Source organism: Piliocolobus tephrosceles, chromosome 19, assembly GCF_002776525.5.
Source record: "Piliocolobus tephrosceles isolate RC106 chromosome 19, ASM277652v3, whole genome shotgun sequence".
Classification (NCBI taxonomy): Eukaryota; Metazoa; Chordata; class Mammalia; order Primates; family Cercopithecidae; genus Piliocolobus; species Piliocolobus tephrosceles.
Genome location: NC_045452.1, coordinates 36,900,006 through 36,926,679, shown reverse-complemented (window position 1 = coordinate 36,926,679; position 26,674 = coordinate 36,900,006). Strand labels below are relative to the sequence as shown.

General features: G+C 53.7%; 1 protein-coding gene across 2 annotated transcripts in view; it reads left to right on the top strand.

Annotated features, from left to right (window-relative positions):
• The window catches only part of ABCG1 (ATP binding cassette subfamily G member 1), an 81,959-nt gene that overhangs the window by 43,392 nt on the left and 11,893 nt on the right, over positions 1-26,674 (top strand). The window contains exons 3-12 of one of the 2 annotated variants that reach the window (XM_023192047.1): positions 6,658-6,775; positions 8,945-9,077; positions 12,653-12,703; positions 18,225-18,370; positions 20,036-20,159; positions 21,197-21,311; positions 23,201-23,385; positions 23,522-23,623; positions 25,382-25,550; positions 26,426-26,526. In XM_023192047.1, the coding sequence (XP_023047815.1) occupies positions 6,658-6,775; positions 8,945-9,077; positions 12,653-12,703; positions 18,225-18,370; positions 20,036-20,159; positions 21,197-21,311; positions 23,201-23,385; positions 23,522-23,623; positions 25,382-25,550; positions 26,426-26,526 (1,244 nt within the window). The remainder of the gene's footprint in view (positions 1-6,657; positions 6,776-8,944; positions 9,078-12,652; positions 12,704-18,224; positions 18,371-20,035; positions 20,160-21,196; positions 21,312-23,200; positions 23,386-23,521; positions 23,624-25,381; positions 25,551-26,425; positions 26,527-26,674) is intronic. The other variant, XM_023192056.2, reaches the window with a different exon arrangement.

The following is a 26,674-nucleotide window of genomic DNA, read 5'->3' as shown; positions in this document are numbered from 1 at the left end:
GGCAGCTGGGCCTGCAGTAGCCTCTGGATATTGCCTGATGGCTCTGGTCCCAAAGGGGTCTGTCCTCTCAGAAGGGAGGTGTAGGAGGAGACAACAAGGCCACGGCGTTGCCTGAGACGGGATGTTGCTCGAGGTTCACTTGTGCCAAGAGCCCTTCCTGTCTTGTGAGCTCCACGAACATTTCCTTCCAGTAACCACTGTGCAGGCTCCATTCCAGGCTCATGGGGTGTGATAATCAAGAAGCTGGTCTTGCTCACATCCTCATGGAGCTGACATTCTCAGGGCCTCGAGGGCAGTGACAGAGCCGGAAGCAGAAGAAGACGTGCGTCATATGGCGGCTGTTGGATGCCCGGCTCTCTGGGTGCCTGGTTTGGGGTTGGCCGGCTGGCCTTTAGGAGGAGCAGCTTCACTCCAACATTGTCTCCTTATACTCATGATCACTGGAATTCGGGACGTGTGCACAGGCTGTCTCTGAATCTCTAATGTGCAAAACGTGGCTCATTCTGAGGGAGGGGATAACTCAGGAAACTCTTTAGTATTCACTTAATTTTAAACATTACTAAATGCTTCATCTACATGGTTTTTAAACATCTATTCATCCATCCATCTGTCTGTCCGTCCGTCCATCCATCCATCCATCCATCCCTCCATCCTTCCATCCTTCCATCTGTCAATCCAGCTATCCATTCATTCATCTATTCATCCATCTGTCTGTCCATCTATCCATCCATTCATCCATCCATCCATCCATCCATCCACCCACCTACCCACCCACTCATCTGCCCATCCATCCATCCATCCATCCATCCATCCATCCATCCATCCATCCAACTGTTCATCCATTCATCCATTCATCCATCCATTCAGCGACACTTGAGTATCTGCACTGGGCCAGGGCTGAATGTTTAGAGATGGAAAGGTGAGGTTCCTACTTCTCAGAGGATGCTGGCAAAGGAAAGGTGAAAGGTGAGAGAGAGAAGGTGGGGAGAAAAAGAGAGAGAGGGAGAGACAGAGAGGAGAGAGAGGGAGACAGAGGAGAGAGGGAAGGAGGTGGGAGACAGAAGGCCACATGGGGGAAGGGGGAGGACCGAGAGAGGTGGGATAGAGGAGCGCTCTTTGGGGTGCTGGTTGGTGTACTCTGGGGAGCTCTCTCAGGGTCTTGACTGGGGGCACGTGCATAGGGAGGGTTGGGTCTCGGGAAGCCTTGACAACACCAGGACTCCATCTCTGGCCTTGAGGCCACTAGCTCTCATGGTTTCTGCCTGAGGTGGCAGATAGTAGATGGGAGGGTGCCACGCTCCCTGGCCAGCCTGGGCTCACACTCCTCTCCTTGAGTACAGTCAGGTCTGAGCAGGCTCCTCGGAGCCACATTCTTCTGGAGTCACTGTGTGAGGGACTTTGGGGGCCCACCTCTTGGGCCCTTTGGCTGAGCTCCTTGGGACCAGAGTCAGCTTGTTGGCGCTCGCTCGTGCTGGCCCCCCATCCCCACGCGGGACAGCTTTATACCGTCTTTCCAAGTGCGCACAGGGGTTCTTAGGAGCTGCATCTGTGCTCAGGCAGGGTTGCATCCCTGAAAACAGAGTCCAGAGTGCTCAGGCCCTCACGGCCCTCATTCCGGCACCCACAGCTCCGTTTCCTCCTGGAGGCTGCATCCAGTACCACAGCCCCGGGTGGCGCTTTCTCTCTAGCATTGTGCTCTGCTGTGGGTTGAACTGTGTCCCCCAAATACATATGTTGAAGTTCTAACCCCTGCTCCCTAAGAATGTGGCCTTACTTGAAACAGAGTCACTGCAGATGGCATTAGTTAAGATGAGGTCATGCTGAAGTAGGGTGGATCCCTGATCCCATGTGACAGCTGTCTGGATAAGAAGATGGGAATTTGGATGCAGAGTCACAGACACACAGGGGAGAGGCGCATGTGCAGACAGAGGAGACATCAAAGGGAGGCAGCCACAAATCAAGGAGCACCTGGAGCACCAGCAGCTGGCAGAGGCAGGGGAGGTCCTCCCCTAGCACCTTCAGCGGGAGCACGGCCCTGAGGATACTTCCAGTGAGGACTTCCAGCCTCCAGGGCTGTGAGAGGATGAGCCCTGGAAAGGGGTCAGCTCTAACACACCACAGGGCGGCCTGACCACTGTTGACTTCTCAGGCTTTCCAGATGTGCACCTGTGGTCGACTACACCGGACTGTGAGCTGGCTCAGGACCGCAGGCTGGGATGGCCTGGAGACATTTTTCTCCACCTCTACAGTCAGTGGCGTCCTGCCAGCCCTGGCCACCCCCTTAGCGAGGCAGCCCCCTAGTGCACTGCCATAGCTTGCCCCTCGTGGCTTGAGAGATTCATCCTCAGGCCTCCCCTTCCTGGATAGGGTTCTTCTCTCTTCAGCCTGGGTAAGTGGGCTTGCTCTTGGTTTTGCTTTGACAGTGGACTTGTGAATTGCAATATGAGCCTGGGTGCGGTGGCTCACGTCTGTAATCCCAGCACTTTGGGAGGCTGAGGCGGGCAGATCATAAGGTCAGATCGAGACCATCCTGGCTAACACAGTGAAACCCTGTCTCTACTAAAAATACAAAAAATTAGCCGGGCGTGGTGGCGGACACCTGTAGTCCCAGCTACTGGGGAGGCTGAGGCAGGAGAATCACTTGAACCCAGGAGGTGGAGTTTGCAGTGTGCCGAGATCACGCCACTACACTCCAGCCTGGGTGACAGAGTGAGAGTCTGTCTCAAAAAAACTAAAAAATAAAATAAATAAATAAATAGTAAATAAAATAAAATAAAAGAATTGCAATATGAAATTCAGCCAAGGTGAGTCTGATTAGGAGGGTCTGGGATCACGGGGCTTCCACTGCTCCTTTTATAGTGAGTAGCTCCGAAGGACCAGCATGCTCTGTCCCCGTCTCTCCCAAGTATGCATCCTCTTAGTGAACAAACCGTGAAAGGGGCAGAGATAGACTCCGTGGGTTGTCTTTGGAATATCCCAAGGGATTTGCTCCTCTCTGATCATGTAGGTCTGCGGCTCCAAGGACAGTCTGTCACCACCTTATCTGGAGCACTCTTCTGTCATCCTCCCATCTCCGGGCACTGCTAATTGTGCCCCTTGCTAAGCTCCCACATTTTGTGTTAAGGAGCAAGGATTTTCACAGGCTCATAGAGCATTTGCTTCCTTTCTAGGGTAATTAAGACACTAGAAACCATCTTTTCCAGTTCCCTGTTTTTAAAGACGTTGATGTTAGGGTCCCAAGAAGAAACGTAGACTGCCAGTGTCACTTAAGGAATTAATTCCTGAGCAGGGGTCTGGCGCCTGGGGCCCTGCTCAGACCCCATTCTCTCCTCTGGTTCTCGATGGCCCTCGCCTCCCATTTCTTTCCATTTCCCAGAGAAGTCTGGTTGAACTTATGGCTTGTTTTTGCCTTGAGTATGAATTTATGTCCCTTAAAAAAGAGATTAAGCTGCATCACTTCTTCTTAACGTGCAGTGCTCAGAGACAATCCAGCAATTTATCGGTAAAGACTTTAGGGTTAGTCCAGGGATATGGGGGAAACAGGTACTGATTAAAGTGGAATAAATGGGGAGTGGAGCCCTCCTCCCACCCAGGCTCACAGAGGCCAGCCCTGCCCCGCCTAGTGCTATCATGGGTTCTGGTCTGCAGTTTTTATCTGAGTTCCATTTAGTTTCTGGTCTGAGGCTCTGGTCTGGCCTGGGTTCTGTCTGGGTTCTGTCTAGGTCTAATCTGGGTTCTCTCTAGACCTGGTCTGAGTTCTGTCTGGGTCTGGTCTGGGTTCTCTCTGGATTCTCTCTGGGTCTGATTCGAGTTCTGTCTGAGTCTGGTCTGGATTCTAAGTTCTGGTCTGGCTGTTCTGGTCTGGGGCTCTGGTCTGGTCTGGGTTGTGTCTAAACTCTGGTCTGGGCTAGCATCTGGCTGTTTCAAACACAGAACCTGGGCATCCTGCACGGGCCTGATGGGCCTTCAGTGGGCCTGGCTCTGGCAGTCTCCACACTTGTCATCCTGGGCGTTTATCCCAGCCAGAAAAACAGTGGAAGACCGCGCGCCCTGTGAACCAGAGCCCGCATGGACAGGGAGGCAGGCGCATGTATGTCCATTATGCCAAGAAGTGGGCTGAGCAGAGCTCAGGGTGGGTAAGTAGGGCAGGCGGGGCAGGATGGTCCCATCTTCGCTTTATATTTCTATAAGAGGAACCAAATGCAGGGCTCTGCGAGGAGGATGATTTCCTTACATAAATAGAGAGGGTGTGTGTGTGTGTGTGTGTGTGTGTGTGTGTGTGTGTGTGTGCGCGCGCGCACATGCGCGCGTGTATGTGCTGGATACTCAGGAAACCCGACTACGACAGGAAGCCTCTGACTGGTGTTTCCTGGGCCCCTCAGCTTGGGACTCACTTTTAGACCTGCACAGGGTCGCTGTTGCACCCGGGCTGTCCCACAGCAGGGCAGACTAATGTTGACTGGACTTTGCTTCCAGAGCCACTTTTAAGATTCTTCAATCCCAAATGCATGACTTTTTTTAAAAAAGAAAGAAAAACAGGTTTCTAATATTAGAGAAGTACAGCCCCGAATTGGGCCTTGTGTCCACTGCTGGACCCCATGAGGACCAGGTGGAGAGGACCCCTGCAGTCCCAGTTGTGTGCACTCTCTGTTTGCTGTGTATTCTTGCAATTCCAGTCTGGTGGTTCTCAATAGCAAGACCAGCCTGAGACCACCTGTCCTGCTTTTCCCATGAGAGGGCCGAATGCTCCCGCCTCCACACTCTGTCGTGTTCCTGGGGTCCTGGGGGTCATCGCAGCCTGTGTGTGCTTCCTCCAGCCGGGGTGACCATCTGGTACCCCAGCCCTGAGGGTCAGCCCCAGGCACTGTCACAGGTGAGAGCTCAGAGGCTGTGCCCAGCAGGAGACGTGGGCCCTGCCAGCCCTGGACCCTGGACGGAGGGAGAGAGGCTTCTCACAGCCTGAGGCATGAGCCCTCAGGTGTGTCATGGGCATGGTCAGACGATGGCTGCTGGTGAAATCAGTGACCGGGCGTCTTCAGGCAGCTTGTAACTTTGAGAGGACGCAGCCTAAGGGAGGTTTGGTGGGTTGCAGCCTCACTTCCACTCTGAATAGACAAGAGGCAGTAATTAGCAGGTACTCAGCATATAGTGCTTTGTTGGTGATATCATGTGAGTCCCCAGGGGCCTGGGTACTCCGTGGTGCAGGGAGCTTGCTCCCGTGGAGGAAGGGTCTCTGTGGTCCCCAGCTCTTCCGTCTGCCTGTCCACCGAGGGGTACCCGTAGCTCAGCATAAGGGCTGTTCTTGGGGTTCCTGGTCCTCCTCCAGCCCTGCTCATCTGTTTAGGCCTCAAGTGCTGTGTGTTTGTAAGCATTGTTATTCATGGTCCTGCTGTACAAGCTGGTTCACCTGCAGTTCTGAGCTGCTCTCCGGCCCCTGCCCTTTCTTCCTGCGCCCCTACCCCCACTGGGATGACTCTCCTGGCCCTCCCTGGGGCGACAACCGCCCTCTCTGTCGTGAGTGGCAGTCTCAAGCTTCCTGACTGGCTTCCGCAGCTCTCTGATTCCCCTAAACAAGGCCTCAGGGACTCCACATCCAAATTAAGGTGGCACCTGGTGACAGGTTGGCATTTTCCGGTGTCCTGTCTACGAAAGGCAGGAAGACAGCAGGAAGCAAACTCCCCTGGGCCAGACTCATGGAAGCATACAGGCGTGGGTGCCCAGCTGGGGACTGAGAGAAAGTCGAAAACCCGGGATTGGGCCAAGGACCCCGCGGGTCCCTGTCTCATTAGGTCCCCTGAAATGTGTGGGAGCTGAAGTTGCATTCCCATGATTCTTGATCATTTAACGGTGGATTCTGATCTGGTACTACACTGAGAAGTGCCCCCAGATTGGGAGTCATTATCTATGCCTCCAGTTGCTTTTGTTTTATTATTTACAGCACTTTTAAACAGTCTAGCTGAAAAAAATTAATGTGGCTTTGCTTGGGATGTGTAGCGTTTCCCCTTTTATAAAGCTCTGAGATGGAGACCTGGCAGAAATTCCAAAGCACTTTGGTGTGGCTGCAAAATGACAAACTTTCTTAATTATTAATTAAGGGATTAATAATATATTGATTATTTAATTATATGTTGATTATTTCTAAATAAGTCGTATATACATAATTTATACCTACATAAATATATAAAGCATAAATAATTTGTAGATGCAGTAAGTGAATTATTAATTAATACAGACACATGCATAGCATACTGGGGCAGGAGCAAGCTGGTAGTGCTGCAGCCCAGAGCTGGGTTCTGCCCACACTGGCCGAGGGCCTGAGCAAGTCACCTGGGTCCACTGGACATGGCTTCCTCACTCTGAGACAGGAATGGTGGATTCCTTATAGACTAGACGATGAGTGGGAAAGTGCTTTGTAAGCTCTAAAGCATTACATGTGTGCTGGTTATTATCATTATTATAACCCGTGAAATGCAATTGAAGACGTAGACCAGGGAATTCAAAAGACTCGAAGTTCATGTTCTTCCCTGGAATGCAGCCTTTTCTACCATGCATGTCAAAGGTTGCCTTCAGCCTCAGTCGTGTGTACTTGAACATCTGCATATTGCATTAGAGATAAAACAAAATGAAACGAACATGAATATGATCTGGTTTTTGCAGGATACAAGACCCTTCTGAAAGGAATTTCCGGGAAGTTCAATAGTGGTGAGCTGGTGGCCATTATGGGTCCTTCCGGGGCCGGGAAGTCCACGCTGATGAACATCCTGGCTGGATACAGGTGAGCAGCCCTGCCCGGGTGTCAGACCAGCAATGGGGATAGTGGAGCTCCTTCCGTCAGCCCCATCACCTGGAGCAGGCTGTGGTCTACAGCAGTAACTTCTTAACGCTCTGTACACACAGGCTCCAGCGGAGCACAAGGTGGGTTTCGGATCAGAAAGCTCTGGAATCTGTGAAGGAAACTGGCTCCAAGGGAGAGAGTGACCTTGAGGGGTTGCACTCGCCAGGGGCCACGTGATGGGTGGAGACCCACACTCAGAGAGGGGTCCCTGGGCACAGTGGCCACAGCAGCACCCTGGATGAGCTCAGCCCAGCCAAAGGGACGGGAAGAGGTAGGAAGGTCAAGGTCAGGGAGAGGGATGGCCAGAAAACTTGGAGAGAACAGGAGTGAATGCAAGTTGAAGAGAGACAAGGCATTTTCGGAAGAGGATGAGAACTGTTTGGCTGAGGCTTGTAGTGGTCTTAGTTGTTTAGAAGTTTGAGCTGGGTGTGGTGGCTCGCACCTGTAATCGCAGCACTTTGGGAGGCCGAAGTGGGTGGATCACCTGAGGTCAGGAGTTCAAGACCGGCCTGACCAACATGATGAAACCCCATCTCTACTAAAAATACAGAAAAAGTAGCTGGGCATGGTGGCAGGTGCCAGCTATTTAGGAGGCTGAGGCAGGAGAATCGCTTGAACCCAGGAGGCAGAAGGTTGCAGTGAGCCGTGATCGTGCCACTGCCCTCCAGCCTGGGTGACAAGAGCGAGACTCCATCTCAAAAACACACAAACAGCAACAACAACAACAATGAAGTTCGGTGACCATTGTGTCCAATGTCATCCATTTGGGGATGATTAGAAAACTTAGATTAGAATCTTTAGAAGTGTTTAGAAAATGCTCTATTAAAGTCAGTTATTTTCGTGTCTGATTGGTTTTATTTACTAACTTTGGCAAATAGTAATAATAGTAACAATTTCATTTACTGAAAAAATGGCAAATATCACCCTTTTCCTTAGAGCTTCTGAATTACACCTTAATGCCAGAAATTGGGATTTGAAAAAATCTCACTTATGGGAAATTCCTGCCTGTGACAGTCACATCTAAAGGTTAAAGCTGAATTCTCAGAGTGATGCAGGGCTGGAGGGGAGTGGAGTATTCCTGCAGGCGTGGCGGTTTCTCAGTTCATCAGTACACTCACAGCTCTTGGCAGCCTGTATGGGTGCTTGGCATCCCAGAGCTGTGGAGGCCACTCAGGACAGGGCCCTCAGACCTGGGGATCCAGGGGAAGCCAGTTGACCCCAGCCTGTGCCCGGAGGAGAGAAGGGACCCAGCCACAGACCCACAGTCATAGTAACAAACTGAGTAAAGGTGGAGGCTAGACATGCTTTCATTGGCCTCCATAGATTTGTGTCTGTTTTATTCTCCATAACATCTAGGAGATAGGGCTGGAATGACTGGATCCTCAGAAGCATAGTGTGTAGACTGCCTGTGGCATGCACCGGCTCCCGGGCTGCACTGATGCTCCCACGACGGCAGGTGGCAGAGGCGCACAGTAGGTCTGCAGTGAGCCGATGAACCAGCTAGTGAATGAGTGTGCCTGGTGAGGCACTGCCCGCCTCACATGAACACCTGGGCGGCGCTCAGCTTGCTCAGCAGAGAGAATTCTCCCTGGTGAAGAAGGGCCATGCACTCGGCTGAACCAGTCCAGGCCCCTCTCTGCTCGTGCTCCTTCTCAGGCCTGAAGTCTGCAGAGGTCTGGCCTTTGGGCAGTTGGGTGCAGCCTGAGCTACACACAGAATTGTTCAGAAGCCAGTGTTACAAACCCCCACAAATCCAGGGGCTATACATCCCGACCTCACGGTTGCATAGAGGACCATCCCTGCGTATCTTTGTTTGGTAGGTCAAGACAGTGCTGCCGTTTACCCTAGTATAAACATGCCACCCCACAGAGGCCTGTGTGCAGCTTTCTCTTCCCACCGGCTGCTTTCTTTGTGGAATTTCTTCCTCCTGATTGCTGCAGTGCTAGCGAGGTCCGGTCCCGTTCTGCCGCTCGGGGTCCCTGTGGCCAGTGATTCAGCTGGGAAGATGCTGGGAGGCAAGCCCCCGTCTCTGGCTCCCGTCTCCTGCCCTGGGAGGTGGAGGAGGAGCAGGAGCCCGGCTGACGGCTTCTCCTGTCCTTGGCTCTGCAGGGAGACAGGCATGAAGGGGGCCGTCCTCATCAACGGCCTGCCCCGGGACCTGCGCTGCTTCCGGAAGGTGTCCTGCTACATCATGCAGGATGACATGCTGCTGCCACACCTCACTGTGCAGGAAGCCATGATGGTGAGCTCCGCCCCGCTCCGCCTCTGCCACCTGCCCCCAGTCCCCACATTAGACATAGCACTGGCCAAGTGCCCAGCTGCGAGGGACCCACGGGTTCTGCCACACAGCCTGCATGGGATCAGCACCCTCCCTCCAGTGGAATTCTAACACCAGACTTGCTATTGGGACAGGTAGCGTCGTCCCAAAACCCCCCAAGACTGTGAGTTCAATGGACCTTGTTTGGCAGGGTTGGGGTCAAGTTTCTCAGAAGGTTATTAACCCGGCTGGCTTGGGTGATCCTATCCAGGGCAGCCACCATTCTGTTTCCCCTGCAGGCCAGAGCTTGGGATTCTCCTTCCTGTCAGCCATCCTTGAGTTCTGTGTCTTTGGCCCAAGCACCCACTCACCTGGTGCCTTGCTCAGGACCCCAAGGGTCTATTCCTCTGACTCACCTGCCTCCCAGGTGGGAAAATGAAACCAGCAATGGCCAAGCATCTCCTGGGTCCCAGGCCCCGAGCGCATAGCTCTACACACACCAGATAGGTCATCCCAAGAAAGTGGGTGGGAAATGGAGCTTCCCCCAATCAAGCCAGGAGCCCAGGGTCACACGGCTGCTGATGGCCACACGTGGCCAGAGCTGTCTGCCTCCAAAGGCGCACCTTTAATTGCCAACTCGGCTTCCTTGCCGTGCACCTGCTTTACCCTCACAGCCTCAGTGTCCTCATCTGCAAGACCGTAAGGGGTTGGTGTAAATATTGAAGGAAAAATGCAGGGAAGGTGGAGTAGAATTATGGCATACAGTTGGTGCCTAATCAATTCAACTTGGTCACTGTTTCTTTTCACTCCTAGTAAGCCTCCCCATAGTGTCTTCACTTATGTCCTCTGTGGATAAGTCCAGTATCTGGGGAAGTTTAAAAATACCTTTCCCTCTTGGGGCCACAGAAGTGTCCAGGGGATATCCTCTGCCTGGGTTTCTGGAATAGCTGGTTGTGCTCCTTGGACAGACCATGACCCAGCCAAGTGCCATGCCTCTGGGCTTCCAGGGCCTTTTTTTTGTTTTTTTTGTTTTTTGTTTTTTTTTGAGACAGAGTGTCACTCAGTCACCCAGGCTGGAGTGCAGTAGCACGATCTCGGCTCAATGCAACCTCCACCTCCCAGGTTCAAGTGATTCTTCTGCCTCAAGCCTCCCAAGTAGCTGGGACTACAGGCGTCCACCACGATGCCTGGCTAATTTTTGTATTTTTAGTACAGATGGGGTTTCACTATGTTGGCCAGGCTGGTCTTGAACTCCTGACCTCGTGATCTGCCCACCTCGGCCTCCCAAAATGCTGGGATTACAGGTGTGAGCCACCGCTCCCGGCGGGGGCCATTTTTTTTTTAAAGGCCTAACTCATGGTGACTGATACTGCACGGACCTAATTATGAGCAGAGGCAGCCACAAGAATCCTCCCATTAAGAGGAGATTGAAAATCAGCGTGCAGCTCCAGTTGCCAATCATGGCTGGCTTTGTGTGAGGGACTGTTTATATTTCTGCTTCCTCCTTGTTCGTTGCAAAAAAAGAGTCCTCAGCCCTCATGTCTCTCCTGCTACCCTAGGAGGACATCCTCAGCTTGGTCTGCTCTGTGCTTTGGTCAGTAGATGGGGGTTCGCCTTGGTTTTCCACCTGGAGAGACCCTGACTTGGGTTAGGCATTCCTGACTTGGGTTGGGCAAAGCTTTCTCCCCATGATGTCTGAGAGTGGCAGCTGCCCAGCATGTCATGTAAAGGGCAATACCAAGGGGTTCTTAACTCAGCAAAGAGAAGCAGGTTACATTTGCAGACACATGATCTGCTCCCTAAGCTTCTTTGTGGGGAAACAGAAAGAGGAGAACCTGTGGGACTGTTCCCAATCACGTTCCCTGGTCCTGCGTGTTCTGTGAGTAAGCGGACGCCATTCCCCTGGGCCCAGCCTCCCTGGGTGGTGTGTGCCCCGTGGAGCCCTGACTGTTGATCTGGCCTCCAAATGGATGTTCAGGTGGGGCACAGAGGATCACTGAGGAGTTGGCAAACAGCTGCAAAGCAGCCGTGAAGTTTTTCTTGACCCTAATGTTCACTGTTCCATGTATGCCTTAAGTGCAAGTTCCATGTACACTCTATTGATTCCTGAGCAGCTCCTGCATCTTGGGTAGCCCGAGTTTGGCTTCTCAGTGAGTTCTTGAGTGAACCCCATGGCCACGTGCTCGAGACTCTTCACTGGGACCCCAGCTCAATGGCTGTATTCTCCGCACATGCGACTAGGGACTCCCGCCATCCTCTCCCAACCTCGCCACTGAACCTGCTGTGAAATGATCTATTTTCAGAATCAAATTCAGTTCAATTTTGATTCTGAGAATTTCTTGAGGCCCTGGAGAAATACTTTGAGGCTATGGTACGTGTTACCACTCAAGGTCCTGTCTCACACGGAGGAGACCTTGGCCACCTGTTGCGGAGTCCCAATCCCACATCAGACACAGTTGTGCATTTTTATGCTTTTCACCCTCACCACCAGGCAGACTGAGAAATGGCAGACAGTGGCACATGGCAGGCAGCTGGCCCTGCCCAGGAGCGCGGGCCTGACCTGGTCCAACTCTGGGGCCTGAGACCTCTTTGCCACCCGCCGCCCCCTCCACCACCCTGCATCTCACCCTCTCCTCTGATCCTCACACAAGTTTGCTAGCTAATGAGGTGGACAGAGCTTCACCTCACTATTGTGTCTGTGAGGAAACGGAGGCTGCATGTTTGCCCATGGCCACAGGAGGCAGGAGGGTGGAAACAAGGCCCGTCCTATGCATGGGGATCTACTCTAGGTTTCCCAAGCAGGGCCAGGAGCCCAGTGCTGTGTTAGCAAATGGGATCTCAAAAAACACAACAACAAAACGCGGCATCTCGGTGTGTCGCCCTCGTAAATTCCTGTGTTGTAAAGAATCTCCCTGTGGATAAGTTCAAGCCTCAGCAGTTTAACAGGTGGTTTGTGGAATTCCTAATTCGCAGCACTGGTTCTGCCCAGGCTGGTCGCCAAGCCCCTGATGCCTGGGGCTTTCTTACCTCTGAATGGCCCACATCTGACTTCTCTCCTGGGTACAGCAGAGAATTCAACTGAGACAGCAGGAAGCATAGCACATGGACTGCTCTCCTGCGATCCTACCATTATTAAAGCAGGGGGCATTGGAAGCCAAGAACTCCTGGGTTTTCCATGGTGATCAGCTAGCTGCACCTTGACTAGTGGCACCGTGGCTAGCAGCACCGTGGCTAGCTGCACTGTGGCTAGCGGCATTGTGACTAGCTGCACTGTGGCTAGCTGTACTGGGGCTAGCTGCACCGTGGGTAGCTGCACTGTGGCTAGTTGCACCGTGGCTAGCAGCACCGTGGCTAGCTGCACCGTGGCTAGTAGCATTGTGACTAGCTGCACTGTGGCTAGCTGTACTGGGGCTAGCTGCAGTGTGGGTAGCTGCACCGTGGCTAGTGGCACCGTGGCTAGCTGCATCTTGGCTAGCTGCACCGTGGCCTGCAGTGCGGGCTTGCTCACAATGCCGATGGCCATCTTTTTGCTTCTACACTGTTGTCCTTGTCCCCTGCAGGTGTCGGCACATCTGAAGCTTCAGGAGAAGGATGAAGGCAGAAGGGAGATGGTAAGTGGGTTGTTCAGGGCCCACAAGTGGTCCAGAAAGTGCAAGAAGTGCATGTGGACGGTGCACCTGCCGGGGCATTTTGGCACTGGCTTTTCTTTGTTGATTTGTTTTGCCTTCCATATGTGGGACAGGTGACATTTCAGGGAGTGCTATGGCCTGTGGCAGCCAGAGGCCAAAAGAGGCAGATCTGGTGCACACGTTCATGGCTTTGATTCTCAGATGCAGGAGTCAGAATGTAACGTGAGGGACAACCACCTTGGCACTCATGGGGCCGGAAGATGCCAGCTTCAGGGTTAGACTAAGAGTGCTGCCCCTTTTAGTGTTTAATATGATCGATATTAGATTTTTTTTATAAGACAGTAACAATGAAGATGGTTAGTCATTCGTTTAAAAATAACCACCCTCCACCCACCTACACTTGCAAGAAGAAATTTAGTTCTTACATGTTATTAACCAGCCTCTTAAAAAAGAAAATAAATATGTTTCCAGGATGGTGAAGACTTTCTAATCCCTTTAGCCATTTTTTTTTTTTTTTTTTTTTGGCTTCCTAAACCCAGGGAGCAGGGACAGGTGCAGGTGGGCAGAGCCAGGGGGAGCAGTAGAAAGCCACACAGAGGAAGAGGTAGCCTGGACTCTCACACCCTCCACAGGAAACCCACTGTCCTCCTCTCTACTGTGGCCAGTGCTGGTGGGATTTTCAGCGTGAGATGGAATTTGGGGAAACCCCCCTTCTATAAGATTATCTTTCTCTCCTAACACCCTTAAAGGACCACAGTCCGGCAGCTGAGAGTGGGGTTTGCTGGGTTAATGCCAATGGCTCGACATGGCCCTTTGTGTTGTGGTATAAAATGGAGTGATTGATGGGATAGAGTCAAACGTGCTGAGAAACAGTCACAGCAATTCTATTTCCGGCATTTCCCCCTCTCCTGTCATCTGTAATGGCTAATATTAAGTAAATGTAAACCACTTTGGTATGGAAAAAAGAGCTGGATAACCTTAATGCTCCTCCTCCCCCAGCAACTGTGCCCTTTGAAACTCAGGATTCAGCCCATATCATCAGGGCTGGGGGGTGAAATGCCCGGTGCAGGTAGAAAGAGCCCAGTGTCTGAGAGAAGGAAAACAATTCTTTGTTGCTACAGAAAACATTTTGTGTGGAATTCTTTTATTCTGCGATTGAGAAGAAAATGGATGAACAGAACCCAAAAGAGAGAAAATGTGGAAATTACATGTGTTCCTGGCCCTTCATGGGGGCAGAAGAGCCAGCCTTGTGAGTTTATTTTCTAGGCTGAAAAGCAAGAGCCCTCTCTGGACAGTGTTTTCTAAACAGTGTCACGTAGACACACACCCCACACACACGCCACCTCCCACGCCCGAGTGTTACTTATACCAAGTTATGGAAGATGAGTGTTATGGCCTGGATCCCCCCAAAAAGATGATATGTTAAAGCCTCTGCCCCAGAAACCCAGAATTGGCTGTATTTGAAGATCAGGTCCTTACAGAGGTAATGAAGTTAAAACGGGGTCATATGGGTGGGCCTCAGTCCAGTCTGACTGTGTCCTTGTAAGAAGAGGAGAAGAGAACCCAGACACACACCGAGGGACGACCCCGTGAGGACACAGGGAGGAGGCGGCATCTGCCAGCCCAGGAGAGGGGCCTCAGGAACCAGCCCTGCTGCCTCAATCTCAGACTTTGGCCTCCAGAATTGAGACAGGAATTTCTGTTGTGGAAGCCGCCCGGTGCGGGAGACTTCGTTACAGCAGCTCGTGCTCACTGAGACGGCAGTGAACGTAACAGATGAAAGCCTTAGTTCCAGGCACACAGAAGAACACAGAGCAAAGCAGGTGTCACAGTTGAGTCTTGGCGGTCTCCCACGGGAGATGAACCCAAATCAACAGAACGGGGCCCTGGGCTTGAGCCAGGGTGACCTCCGCTCTCCCTGTCTGAGGTCAGCTTTGCCACCCCCCAGTCCTGGGCCGTCCTTGCCATCAGCTGCAGGACAAGAGGAGAGGCCGGCAAGAGTGTGCAGCGCCCCATGAAGCAGAGGCTTTTCCATCCGGAGACTCAAGAAGCTGCTGCTTCCGAAGCCTGGAAGACTGCAGTGCCCCTGGGACCGCCTCTCGGAGCCCTCCTTCCCATCCCCCAGCCTCCCTGCTTTCATGGGGTGTCGGAAACACAATCCAATCTCTTTGCCTCGGATAGCCCTCCATCAAGGTCCCGAAGACCCCTCCAGACACTGGCCTGCAAGCTGAGGGGCGGCTGTGGGGGCTCCAAGAAGAGATGGTGGAAGTGGTCACTGACGCTCAGCGTGGAGGAGGAGCCGAGAGCTCTGGAGGGGAAGGCACTGGAGAGAGGGAATTCTGTCTCAATGACCCAAACCAAAGGCCCAAGGACAGAGCAGACGGTGGAGAGGGTCTCCGGGATCACCGGAGGCAGGGGGAGCAGACGCAGGAGGCAGAGGGTGGGGAGACTTGCTAACACGGAGAGGCCCTGGGGTGAAGCGGAGGTGAGGACACAGGGGAGCCCTCCACCCTGGCCTCCTGGAACCCACTGGATGGCCTTGGGCCACTGCCTGCAGTGCCCCGAGCCGAGCTTCGCCTATAATGTAGGGACAGGAAACCAGGCCCCACCTGCCTTTTGGGGCAGTGCAACCTGAATTGAATGGATTCTTTAAGGTCAATGAGCTCGATGGATCCCATGTGATCCATATGGGAGGAGCTGTGGAATTGCTTCCCTGCAGCATAAGGTGACAGCCACCAGCCTCTTCTGGCATAGCTGGCAAAAGTCGCCCTCCCCGAGGGCTGGGTGCACAGTGAGTGCTGCTCAGCAGGCTCCATGCCGAGGACACAGCAAGCCAGGCCCCTGGACTGCCAGAGCGGGAAGACCCAGAACAAGCCGGCATCTCGGTGGAGAATGGAGGTGCCTCCCAGGAGTAGCGAGGCCCGAAGACACATGGCAGCCATAGGTGTGTGTCCTCGTGGTGCCTGGGCCCTGCTTAAGACACAGCCCGAATAAGAGCCTCCAGCTATTTTCAACTGGGTTTACAAGGGCAAAAATATCAACTCACGTGGCTGAATCATCCCTGAGGAGTGAGCCCCTGGCGCCGTTCTCAGATTCCTCTTCGGCTGGATGGAACAACACAGAGAGCCCTCCCCGCAGGACCTGGAGGCCACACTGCATCCTGCACATGCTTCTAACCAGCAGACCCAGCTGTTCCTCAGCCATGGTGCAGGTGCCTCCCTGACGGGCCCACCATGGTGCAGGTGCACACCTCCCTGGCGGGCCCACCATCAGGAGTGCTTCAGAACACAGCAGCAACTTCATGCCTTCACTCACTTCCCTCCTACCCCCAATGTGCACCTAGGTCGATGTTCTCTGTATCTCATGGAAACAAAATGGAATGGAATGTTCTAGAAGATCGTGGAATTTTGCTGTGTTGTACATGGCCTTCCTTGATTCTCAGCAAAGCAGCCTCAATCCCCCAGAGCCCTCCAGCAAGGCCACTTCCTCAGGAGTGAGGTCTCCAGGAGCAGCCTGGGCTGCCGAGACCCTCCCTGGAGCGCCCACTGGGAAGCCCTAAGGGGGCTGGAGCTACAAGCAGACTTGCAATTTTTTTGTTGGTTTGTTCAGGAAAAATGTATAAATGACTGAGATCATTGTTAGTTCTTTCTGACTAGACTTTAAAACAGGACCCATCTGGGTGGCGTCACTCTTGAGAGGACACTGGAGAAAGTGGGGTGGGCCCAGCTCATGGGCAGGGGCGCGGAGGGAAAGGCACACTTAGCAGCCTCCGCTCCCAGCATCCCCTCTGTGAGGGTGGAGAGAGAGAAGATGTGCCGCATGTGTGGGGCCCCCACAGTGAGCCTGGAAGCACCAGAGCCATTCAGTCGGCCGGCAGCGTCGCCCAGTGGTTCCAGAAGACCTGGAGGCCTCGTCCTGGGAAGACGAGCAGTCGATGCCGGCCGGGAAGAGGGCCCTGCCCACCTTGCAGGACCCCCACCCACCAGCCTTTTCCAGACAGCCTCCTAGAAGCTGTTTCTGGGTTGGCAGCCCTCAGAGCCAGGCATCCAGGGGAGGCACCAGGGCTGGGGTGAGGGCATCAGCAAGGAGGCTCAGGACAGGGCTGGAGCCCAGGTCAGCTGACCCTGTACTGCCACCTGCCCCGGCCTGTCCAGCAGCCATGCCCTGGTTCTTTCTGTCACCAAAGCTGCACTTTGTACTGGCTGTGCATAAATAATTCAAAAGCTCAGAGTGGAAATTTTCTTCCTTGACAGTTGTTCCTCCCTTCGGATGACTTCATCTCCCTACAGGAGCTGCGGAGTAGCGTCCACTTGCTATGGCCGCCAGGGGCTGGCCACCACAGGGCTGCCCTGGCGTGTGGGGACAATAGCTGGGTGAATGCTGGAGGGAGCTACAGGCAGGCTGTCCCCAGGATAGGGAGGCAGGGATGGCAGTGGCTGACCCAGGGCCTGCTTCTGAGACGATGCCGGGGCTGAAAGCAACACCAAACCGGCACAGAAATCTGCTGGCCTTTGTGTTCCCTGAGTCGATACAGGATCGATAATCCGGAGCAGACAGGGAGGGTTCCATGCACAGTGCCCTGCTTATGTCTTGGCGTGCAGCCTGCTTCCCGGAGCCCACGCCATGGTGTGGCTACCGTGGGTCGTAACTGCTTTGAGGGGCACTGCAGATCTGTGTTGTTGCCTTCCTGGCACCTCAGAGACCTTGTTTTCAAGTCAAACGTATTTACAAGAACAAAAGTGACTCTGTCCCCCTTCCCGAGAGCCCTGGCGTGTGTGACTGTGTTCCTGCCCTTAACGCCTACCTCAGCGATGACGGGAGTGCTGGGAACAGCCCCCGCAGACGTCACGCTGTCCCCCGTGGACTCCACCCTGCCCCCCTGCGGACGCCATGCTGCCCCCCACCACGCACTCCACGTTGCCGCCCCGACAGACTCCACGCTGCCCCCTTGCACTCCATGCTGTCCCCTGCGGACTCCACACTGCCCCCGTGGACTCCATGCTGCCCCCCGCACTCTGCATTCACTCTTTCAAGGAACCGTCACAGCGACCCTGCCCTTCGTTCTGGGCAGAAACCACCAGAAATCGTGCATCCTCTCATGTGTCCATTCATCAGCCACTGACTGGACACCTCCTCCATATGGGGCACTGGGCTAGGCTTAGCAGTGAGGAACGTGCCCTGGGCACCTGCCAGAGTGCCAGAGGCCATATGACTGATGAGGATGCAGGCTCTCGTATCTGACCTCAGCACTGTTGCACAGCCTCTGGGCAGTGCAGACCCTGTGGGCAGTCTCTGTCCCTCATCAGGACTGCTGACGTAGAAATGGCACCTGCCCCACTTGGCACTGGGCAGCCTGGGGTGGGCTCGACTTCCGTGGCCTCCATGTGGACCGGGCACCGTGTGTCCAGCAGGCTGAGAGCGACTGTCAGGTCTTCCCGTGTGGGCCGTGGAGGTGGTGAGCTTTGGCGGGCAGCTCCCAACGTCTCTGGTTCTGTTGCCCCAGGTCAAGGAGATACTGACAGCGCTGGGCTTGCTGTCTTGTGCCAACACGCGGACCGGGAGCCTGTCAGGTGGTCAGCGCAAGCGCTTGGCCATCGCGCTGGAGCTGGTGAACAACCCTCCAGTCATGTTCTTCGATGAGCCCACCAGGTAAGTCAGGAGCATCTGGGCTGATGTCCAGGGGCAGGAACAACCCCCTCTATTCAGCAGTTCTTCCAGGTGACCCTGAGATCCTGATGTAGCCTCAGAGGGGGTGAGCTCACCCAGGGGTTCCTCCTTCCATCTGGGACCGCTGGGTAGAAGAGCTGACTTACGCCCCCTCCCTCACTCACTCAGAGACATCCCTGTGCTCAGGCCTGCACGGCATGTGTTGACCCTGGGGGTATGGCTTTGGGAGGAACTTCACAACTGTCCAGGCAGGACAGAGGTCGGGGGTTCCCCACTCATCTGGGCAGCGGGGAACATCCTTTCACGATGCATGTCTTTTCCATGACACCAAGTTCCTCATGGCTCAGCCACTCTGAAGGCCAAGGTCATGGGACGCCCTGGGAAACAGTCTGTCCTCAGGTGTGTTCTGGAAATGCCCTGCAGTTTAGCACATCAGAGGCTCAGAGATGCCTGCAGGACAGAATCCTGCCTCGGTTGCTCACCAGCTCTCTATACCCACGGGCGCTCTGACCCCTGTCCTGGGTAATGCCCTTTACATTTGGGGCTCCCCTGTGGAATTGCTGCTCTGGAGTCCTGGCTCCCGTGCCCCCTGCCGCAGGTTGAGCTCGCCTGACTCCTGCATGTGTCCTGTTCAGTTGTCCCGGGGAGGATGGGCGGCCAGGAACAAGGCTGCTCCTGAAATGACTTAAGCCAGACTTTCCATTGTCTCATTTCTGCCCCTCACTCACCTCTCCAAAGTCCGGCTAGATTTGACGGCAACGTGACCGTGACCTTCTGGGGGTCAGGAGGGGAGGCTCACCTGTTTTCTTCTCTTGGGCCTGCACAGCAGCAGCCCACAGTGTCTGTCAGATACTTCAGGAAAACAGACCACAGTGAACCCTTGAATAGCATCTTGCAGGCTGAATGTCCTGAATGCCCTGAGATGGGCGGGCTCGGGGACTGCCCAGCGCACATTGTCCCCTGGGCCTGTCACTTCAGAGTTGAGGGGATGGGAGCAGGAGTATATATGAGGAGCCAGGAAAGGAGAAGAGAGAAGAGAGGTCCCCCCAAGGACTCTACAGTGAATTACCTGCCGGAGTAAAGCCCACCTGGGCTGCACCAAGGCTGCCTTCTATGGGGTGACACCCCCATCGCCAGCCCCATAGATGGGAGGTGGGGAGTGGGGGGTGGTGACTGTGGAGCACTAGACCACCTGAGGCATAGCTGCCTTCCTGGACAGTTGTGAAGTCCCCTCTGCCTAGATGAGTGGGCCCCCCCTACCTCTCTCCTGCCTGGACAGTTGTGAAGTCCCCCCGCCGCCTAGATGAGTGGGGACCCCCACCTTTCTCCTGCTTGGACAGTTGTAAAGTTCCCCCCTGCCCAGATGAGTGGGGACCCCCCCCAGTCCTGAACTCTGGCAGGAAGGCTCGCTGGGGTCCCTCCATTCTTGCCAGGAATAAAATGTAACATGCAGAGCCCCACTGTGTGCCCCGACACTAAGCAGCAAAACAAACAGCAAAGCAGAGCCCTGCCTGGGACGGGGCAGCTGCAGCTACAGGCCCCTGATGCCAAGCCCTCTGGGACAGCAGCTCCCTGGGCCCCTGGGCCCTGGGGCAGTGGCTTGTTCCTGCCTCCCACGGGCGTCTCACGATGCCCCTTGACTTGCAGCGGCCTGGACAGCGCCTCCTGCTTCCAGGTGGTCTCGCTGATGAAAGGGCTCGCTCAAGGGGGGCGCTCCATCATCTGCACCATCCACCAGCCCAGCGCCAAACTCTTCGAGCTGTTCGACCAGGTACGCAGGCCCCGGGCCCTCCCCACCAGATCACCGCTGCACTCAGGTCAGCCTGAATGACACCAAATCCTGCGTACCCTCGGCCTTCTGTTAGCTCGTGGGGCGTCTTCATTTTTGAGAGCGTTTAAGTGCCAGGTTTTGTGAGACTGGTGGAACCACATGTAGCGAAGAGGGTGGGGAGTGGAAGTTGCTGAGCAGAGTCCTCTGTCGGTCCTGCTGGTCGGTCGTGGGATCCTGGGTGTCACCAGCATTGTAAAACTTCATCACCTCCCCTGTTAAAAAGGGAGGGAGGGACACTTGTTTTCCAGAATTAATAACGGGTTATAGCATTTGCACAGTATCATTTGGTTTATAAATCTCAGGTTTTGGCCAGGCACGGTGGCTCTCCCCTGTAATCCCGGCACTTTGGGAGGCTGAGGTGGGTGGATCACTTGAGCTCAGGAGTTGAAGAACAGCCTGAGCAACATGGTAAAACCCCGTCTCTACAAAAGAAAAAAAAGTACAAAAATTATCCAGGTGTGGTGGCATACTCCTACAGTCCCAGCTACTCAGGAGGCTGATGTGGGAGGATCACCCGAGCCCAGGAGGTGGAGGTTGCACTGAGCCAAGATCGTGCCACTGCACTCCAGCCTGGGCAATAGAGCAAGACCCTGTATCAAAAACAAAACAAAACAAACAACAACAACAACAATAAAAAAAAGAAAACTTAGGTTTTGATATTAGTCTGAGCAAAAATAGTCACAAAGGGATAAAATGTGTATAGCTCCAAAATTTTTTCTGAGCAGGGGGTTAGCATGAAAAATAAAAAGCAAGCAATATAATCAAATCATCCCTGGCCGTCGATCTTCTTCCCTGGCTTTTCACAGCTTTCCCTTCACATGTTAATAGGACCCTTGGGGGTGATGTAAAGCTCTCAGGAGAGGAAGTGGCTGAGCGTTTGGGCTGACCCATTGAGTGGTTGGTTGATTGATTGAGAGCTCCGGTTGCTTTCCGTGGAAGGCAGGGCTTGATCCCTTTCTCTCCTTCCTTTTTTCCAGCTTTACGTCCTGAGTCAAGGACAATGTGTGTACCGGGGAAAAGTCTGCAATCTTGTGCCATATTTGAGGGATTTGGGTCTGAACTGCCCAACCTACCACAACCCAGCAGATTTTGGTAAGCGGAGCCCTGAGCAGCTCAGGGGATGGGAAGGGGATTTTCCTCCTCCGTAGGTTTCACTTTTAGTGAAAAGTGCAGATGCCCCCAACTCAGAAACCACTTGACTATTCCACAAATGGCTCAAGTGTCATCCAGTGATAAAACTTTTAAAGAACAACAACAACGAAAAGGTGCCCTTTCCTCTAGACTCTAGGTAAAACCATCTGGCCAGCCCATCTCTGCCTCTCTCCTCTCTCTGTGTCCTAATCGCCTCCTCTCCTGAGGACAGCAGTCATTGGATTCAGGGCCCGCCCTAAGTCCAGGATGATTCATCTCAAGATCCTAATTACCTCTGCAAAGACCCTTTTTCAAATAAGGGTGTGTGGTGACGGTCCAGGTGGACTTCCCTCCTCCTTCGCCTTCCAGCCATCAGCCTTAATCTGTCATTTTTCTTTAAAATATTTGATTCGTGCAATTCCCAGGACTCGTATTTTCTACCACACTATTTCCCAAATTGTGTTCCATGAGACACAGTTCACGGGAAGTGCCTCTCACTCACAAGGAGTAGGCTGTGATGGAGAGGAGAGAGGGACAGGGGTGCAGGGAGTGTGGTTTAAGGGGGGATGGGACCTGGGAGGGCTGTGGTTCTGGCTTTGTGCTTGCTCACAAGGGAGAGTAACAGATCAGTAACGGGTCAGTAACGGATGCTGCTGAGTGGGCAGGGAGGAGAGGTCTGAAGCCTGCATGGAGGTGAGAACCTGGAGGGAAGGGCGGGCAGGAAGGAGAATAAACATGGCACATGGGGATGCGGAGAGATCCTGGAGAGATGACGGTGTTCTGGGGATTCCATTTCCTCAGTGTCATCTGACCAGAGAGGGGGAGGTGAGTGGAGTATGACCCACTGTGGCGGGTATGGGTGACCAGAGGGGTCTGGAAGCGTTGCCTGGCAGCGCTGTGGGCTTGTTTGGAACCCTTGAGGATGACTTTCTGGTAGGGCCAATGTGTCCTGGTTTGTGGCTTGATCTAGGGGGTGTGGTGGCCCCCGTACCAGCTGGGAGGAAGCAAGTAGCTGGCTCTGCCAGAGGGAAGTGCGGAAAAGGGAAGGGCGTTGAGGAGCTTTGGGCCTTAGCAAGATCATTACTGGAGTGGGAGGCGAGGCGAGGCGTCGCACAGGAGGACACGGAGGCAGGAGAGGGCAGAGGGGTTGGGAGAAAGCAGAGGTAGGCAGAGGGAAGGAGGCCAGTCTCCACGGGACTGTGGAAGGAGTTGCAGGCTGCAGAGGAAGTCGAGGTGGAGGGTGACCTTAGGGGAGCAAGTCCGCAGGCAGAGCGGGAGGTGACGCTTGGGATGTGGGAGGAAGGAGCAGGTGGGGAGAGCCTGTGCAGGAGACACTCACCGGGATCTGAGAGGTGCAGGTGGAGAGTCCTAGGACCTCCAAGTCCCCAGGGTGCCAGCCACTCGTATGGTGATAGGCATGTCCTTCTCTGCCATCTTGGCTCTCATCACACCCTGCCAAACCACAAGCTCCTCAAGCAGGAGTCCCTCAAGGAGGAGTCCTTTCTTCTGCTCCCCTCCCCAGCTCCACCTTGGAGGCTGGCCCAGAGCAGGCATTCAGTAAGTACCAGCTGGATGAGCAGTCGGTAGATGCAGGAGCTCATTACTTCTCAGACCACCGACAGCACGTGTGTTTGCGTTTCCAGTCTCCTGACATGATAAAGGGCCTTGCTGGGGGTTTTGAGAGCCGCACGCTGGTTGATAAACGACTTTGACATCATGCCATGAGCACCACCAGGCAGCACCTATGGAATCACTTTAAAACATTCCCACTTGGATAACGACTCTCGCATTTGGGTGATTGGGCCGTCCTTCCTGGAACCTGGGCTGACTCTGCGTCTGTTCTCCTGCAGTCATGGAGGTTGCATCCGGCGAGTACGGTGATCAGAACAGTCGCCTGGTGAGAGCGGTTCGGGAGGGCATGTGTGACTCCGACCACAAGAGAGACCTCGGGGGTGATGCCGAGGTGAACCCTTTTCTTTGGCACCGGCCCTCTGAAGAGGTAAAGCAGACAAAACGATTAAAGGGGTTGAGAAAGGTAATGCAAATCCTGAAGCCCCCTGGGGAAGGCTGCATGTGGCACTGTGCACCGCTGCATGAGAGCTCTTTCCGAGCGAGAAGGAGCGGCGGCTCTGACTGGCTTTCACCCGTTCCCCTCTTGCGTGTGTCCTCAGGACTCCTCGTCCGTGGAAGGCTGCCACAGCTTCTCTGCCAGCTGCCTCACGCAGTTCTGCATCCTCTTCAAGAGGACCTTCCTCAGCATCATGAGGGACTCGGTAAGGCTGCCCCCATCTTCTCCCATGGCTAGGGAAGTCGTGTGTCATTTTCTCCTAGAGTCATCCTGACGGAATGTGTTTGTTCATTCTCACATTGCTATAAAGAAATGTCTGAGGCCGGGTGTACTGGCTTATGCCTGTAGCCCCAGCACTTTGGGAGGCCAAGGCAGGCAGATCACTTGAGGCCAGGAGTTTAGACCAGCCTGGCCAACGTGGGGAAACCCCATCTCTACTAAAAATACAAAAATTAGCCGGGCCTGGTAGCACATGCCTGTAATCCCTGCTACTCAGGAGGCTGAGGCAGAGCTGCTTGAACCCAGGGAGCAGAGGTTGCAGTGAACCAAGAACGCACCACTGCACTCCAGCCTGGGTGACAAAGCCAGACTCCCATCTGACAGGAAGGGAGGGAGCGAGGGAAGGAGGGAGGAAGGGAGGAAGGGAGGGAGGAAGGAAGGAAAGAAAGCAGGCAGGAAGGCAGGCAGGCAGGTCTGAGCCTGGGAATTTATAAAGAAAAGAGGTTGAATTGGCTCATTGTTCTGCAGGCTGTACAGGAAGCATGGCCGGGGAGGCCTCAGGAAACTTTCAATGATTGTGGAAGGCAGGGGAGGGGCAGGCTTTCCCCTGGGAAGGGGATGGAGTGCTACACACTTTTAAACATCCAGATCTCACAATAATTCACCCACTGTCACAAGCACAGAACCAAAGAAGTCCACCCGCATGATCCAATCAGGCCCCATCTCCAACATTGGGGATTACAATTTGACATGAGATTTGGGCAGGGACACAGACCCAAACCAAACCACGACACTTTCAAATTACTTTTCTTCCATTTGCAATAGTCAGCGTTCACTGTAATGCTGCAGTAACAAACACTCCCGTCATGTATGTGTCTCCCTCCACTGATACTTGTGTCCTGCTTGTGTTAGGGGTGGTAACGGTGGGTTGTGTCATGGCTCCGTCCCATAAGTCTTTTCATCCTGGGACAGCTTCGATCTGGACATGCCTTTCTGCAACATGTCAAAGGAAAAGTGCAAGAGAGAAACCAAATGACAACCCTTAAAACTTCCAGTTGGAGGTGGCAAATTGTCACTTGCACTCACATGCCATTGGCCTAAACAAGTCACATGACCGAGCCTGAAACCAGGGCTGTAGGCAAGTCCATTTCTCCTTCAGGAAAGCACTGTGAATTATGAGGATCGGGGTGGGGGGCTGGACAATTCCTTATAGGGAAGGAGGTGATGAATACGCGGGAACCATAGTTCCACCAGAGAAGTGGACAATCTGGCTACCAGCTTAGGAGTGGCTGAATGCCTGGCATGGCTTCTGGGACCTAATTTGAAAGACAGAGAGGCTCACTGCAGCCCATGCCAGAGTTCTTGGAGCCTCTGATATGGCCACTTCTCCCTCACCGTTGTTTTTACCTTTCCTCTCTTCTGAGGGTAGACTTCGTTTGTTCTCCATTTTTAAATCTTTAACAAAGGATAGTAATTATGTCTGTTTTAACACAACAAAAGCCTGACATGTGTGCATATGTGTGTGCGAGCATGCGTGTGTATGTGTGTGTGTGTGCGTGTGTGTGTGTGTGAGAGAGTTGCTTTAGGGTTTGGCTTGTTTTTCTGGAGGAGAAGAGAGGATAAAGTCCAAGAACTGCTGTCACAGAGTTCAGGGTCCCATGCTTCCAAAGGCCGCAGCCGGGTTGTTCTCTGGGCTGAGGACAGCTTTGCACATGCACCGAGTAAGACGCGGGTCTGCCCCCAGGTCCTGACGCATCTGCGCATCACCTCGCACATTGGGATCGGCCTCCTCATTGGCCTGCTGTACTTGGGGATCGGGAATGAAGCCAAGAAGGTTTTGAGCAACTCTGGCTTCCTCTTCTTCTCCATGCTGTTCCTCATGTTCGCGGCCCTCATGCCCACTGTCCTGACATGTGAGTGACAGACCACAGACCCCTTCTTCCTTATTTTCAATTCCTACCCAAGCTTGGGGGCCTGAGGTCATGCCTTGACCAACAGATGAGTTTTCTAAACACAATGTTTTTGTTTTTTAAAATGTCATCTTCTTTGTTGACAGATGCAAGTTGTATTGTATTTGCTGTTAGATAAGAAAATACAATACTTAAGCCAAAGGAATGAATCCCGAATGGAAGACTTTTAAGCATGGTGGAAGGCTGATGGGAGGGGATTTCTTAAAGATTCACTGATTAGGAGCCCCCCAAGTCTACTACTTAAGCGTTACCTAGTTCAATTGTTAAGATAGCTCTGCACAGCCCACTTCAGGAGCAAAGAAGCTCTCTTAGATGGATCTCCACACAATTCCAGTTTGTTCACAAGGAGGCTGCCCTTGGTCACTTTGGGCGACAGTGAACACAGCTGCTGCTTCTCCGGAACTTCAGCATAAACAGCCCCTCCCTAGGTACCTCCTCCCCAAGCGGCCCCTGATTTCCAAGAGCAGCTCGCAGCTTTGCTCACGGGACGGGACTACGCTAATGTGGAGTTTCAGAAGAGGCTGACTTAGGAAGAGTAAGGCCAGGCACGAATCCTTGCATTCATCACTAAGATGATGCTTTGTGTTCACAGACACGCTCCCCACCCTGACTCTCCACCCGATGACTCTTCAGGTTATCCGCATGGGTGGCGAGTTTTTCAGGCTAGCAAAACACGTCCTCTGCTTGTTCAGTCTCTCAGTGCCCTAGGCCAGAGCTGGGTTATGAGCCGCTCAGCTCAAGATCACCGGTTGTGGGATGTTAAACAGACTCGCTGCGCATGGTCGCTGACCCTTCTTTTTTGCTTTTCTATCTCCTAGTTCCCCTGGAGATGGGAGTCTTTCTTCGGGAACACCTGAACTACTGGTACAGCCTGAAGGCCTACTACCTAGCCAAGACCATGGCGGACGTGCCCTTTCAGGTGTGTTAGCCAGGGGCTGGAGTAGGAAACGGGGGCAAGCGTTCTCCTGTACACCCTTTATATTGAGTAAGAGGGCCTGCCAGGGATGCAGGGTGGCGTGGCCCGACGTCGGGAGCTCTGGCGGGAGCTCTGGCAGGAGCTGTGGGGA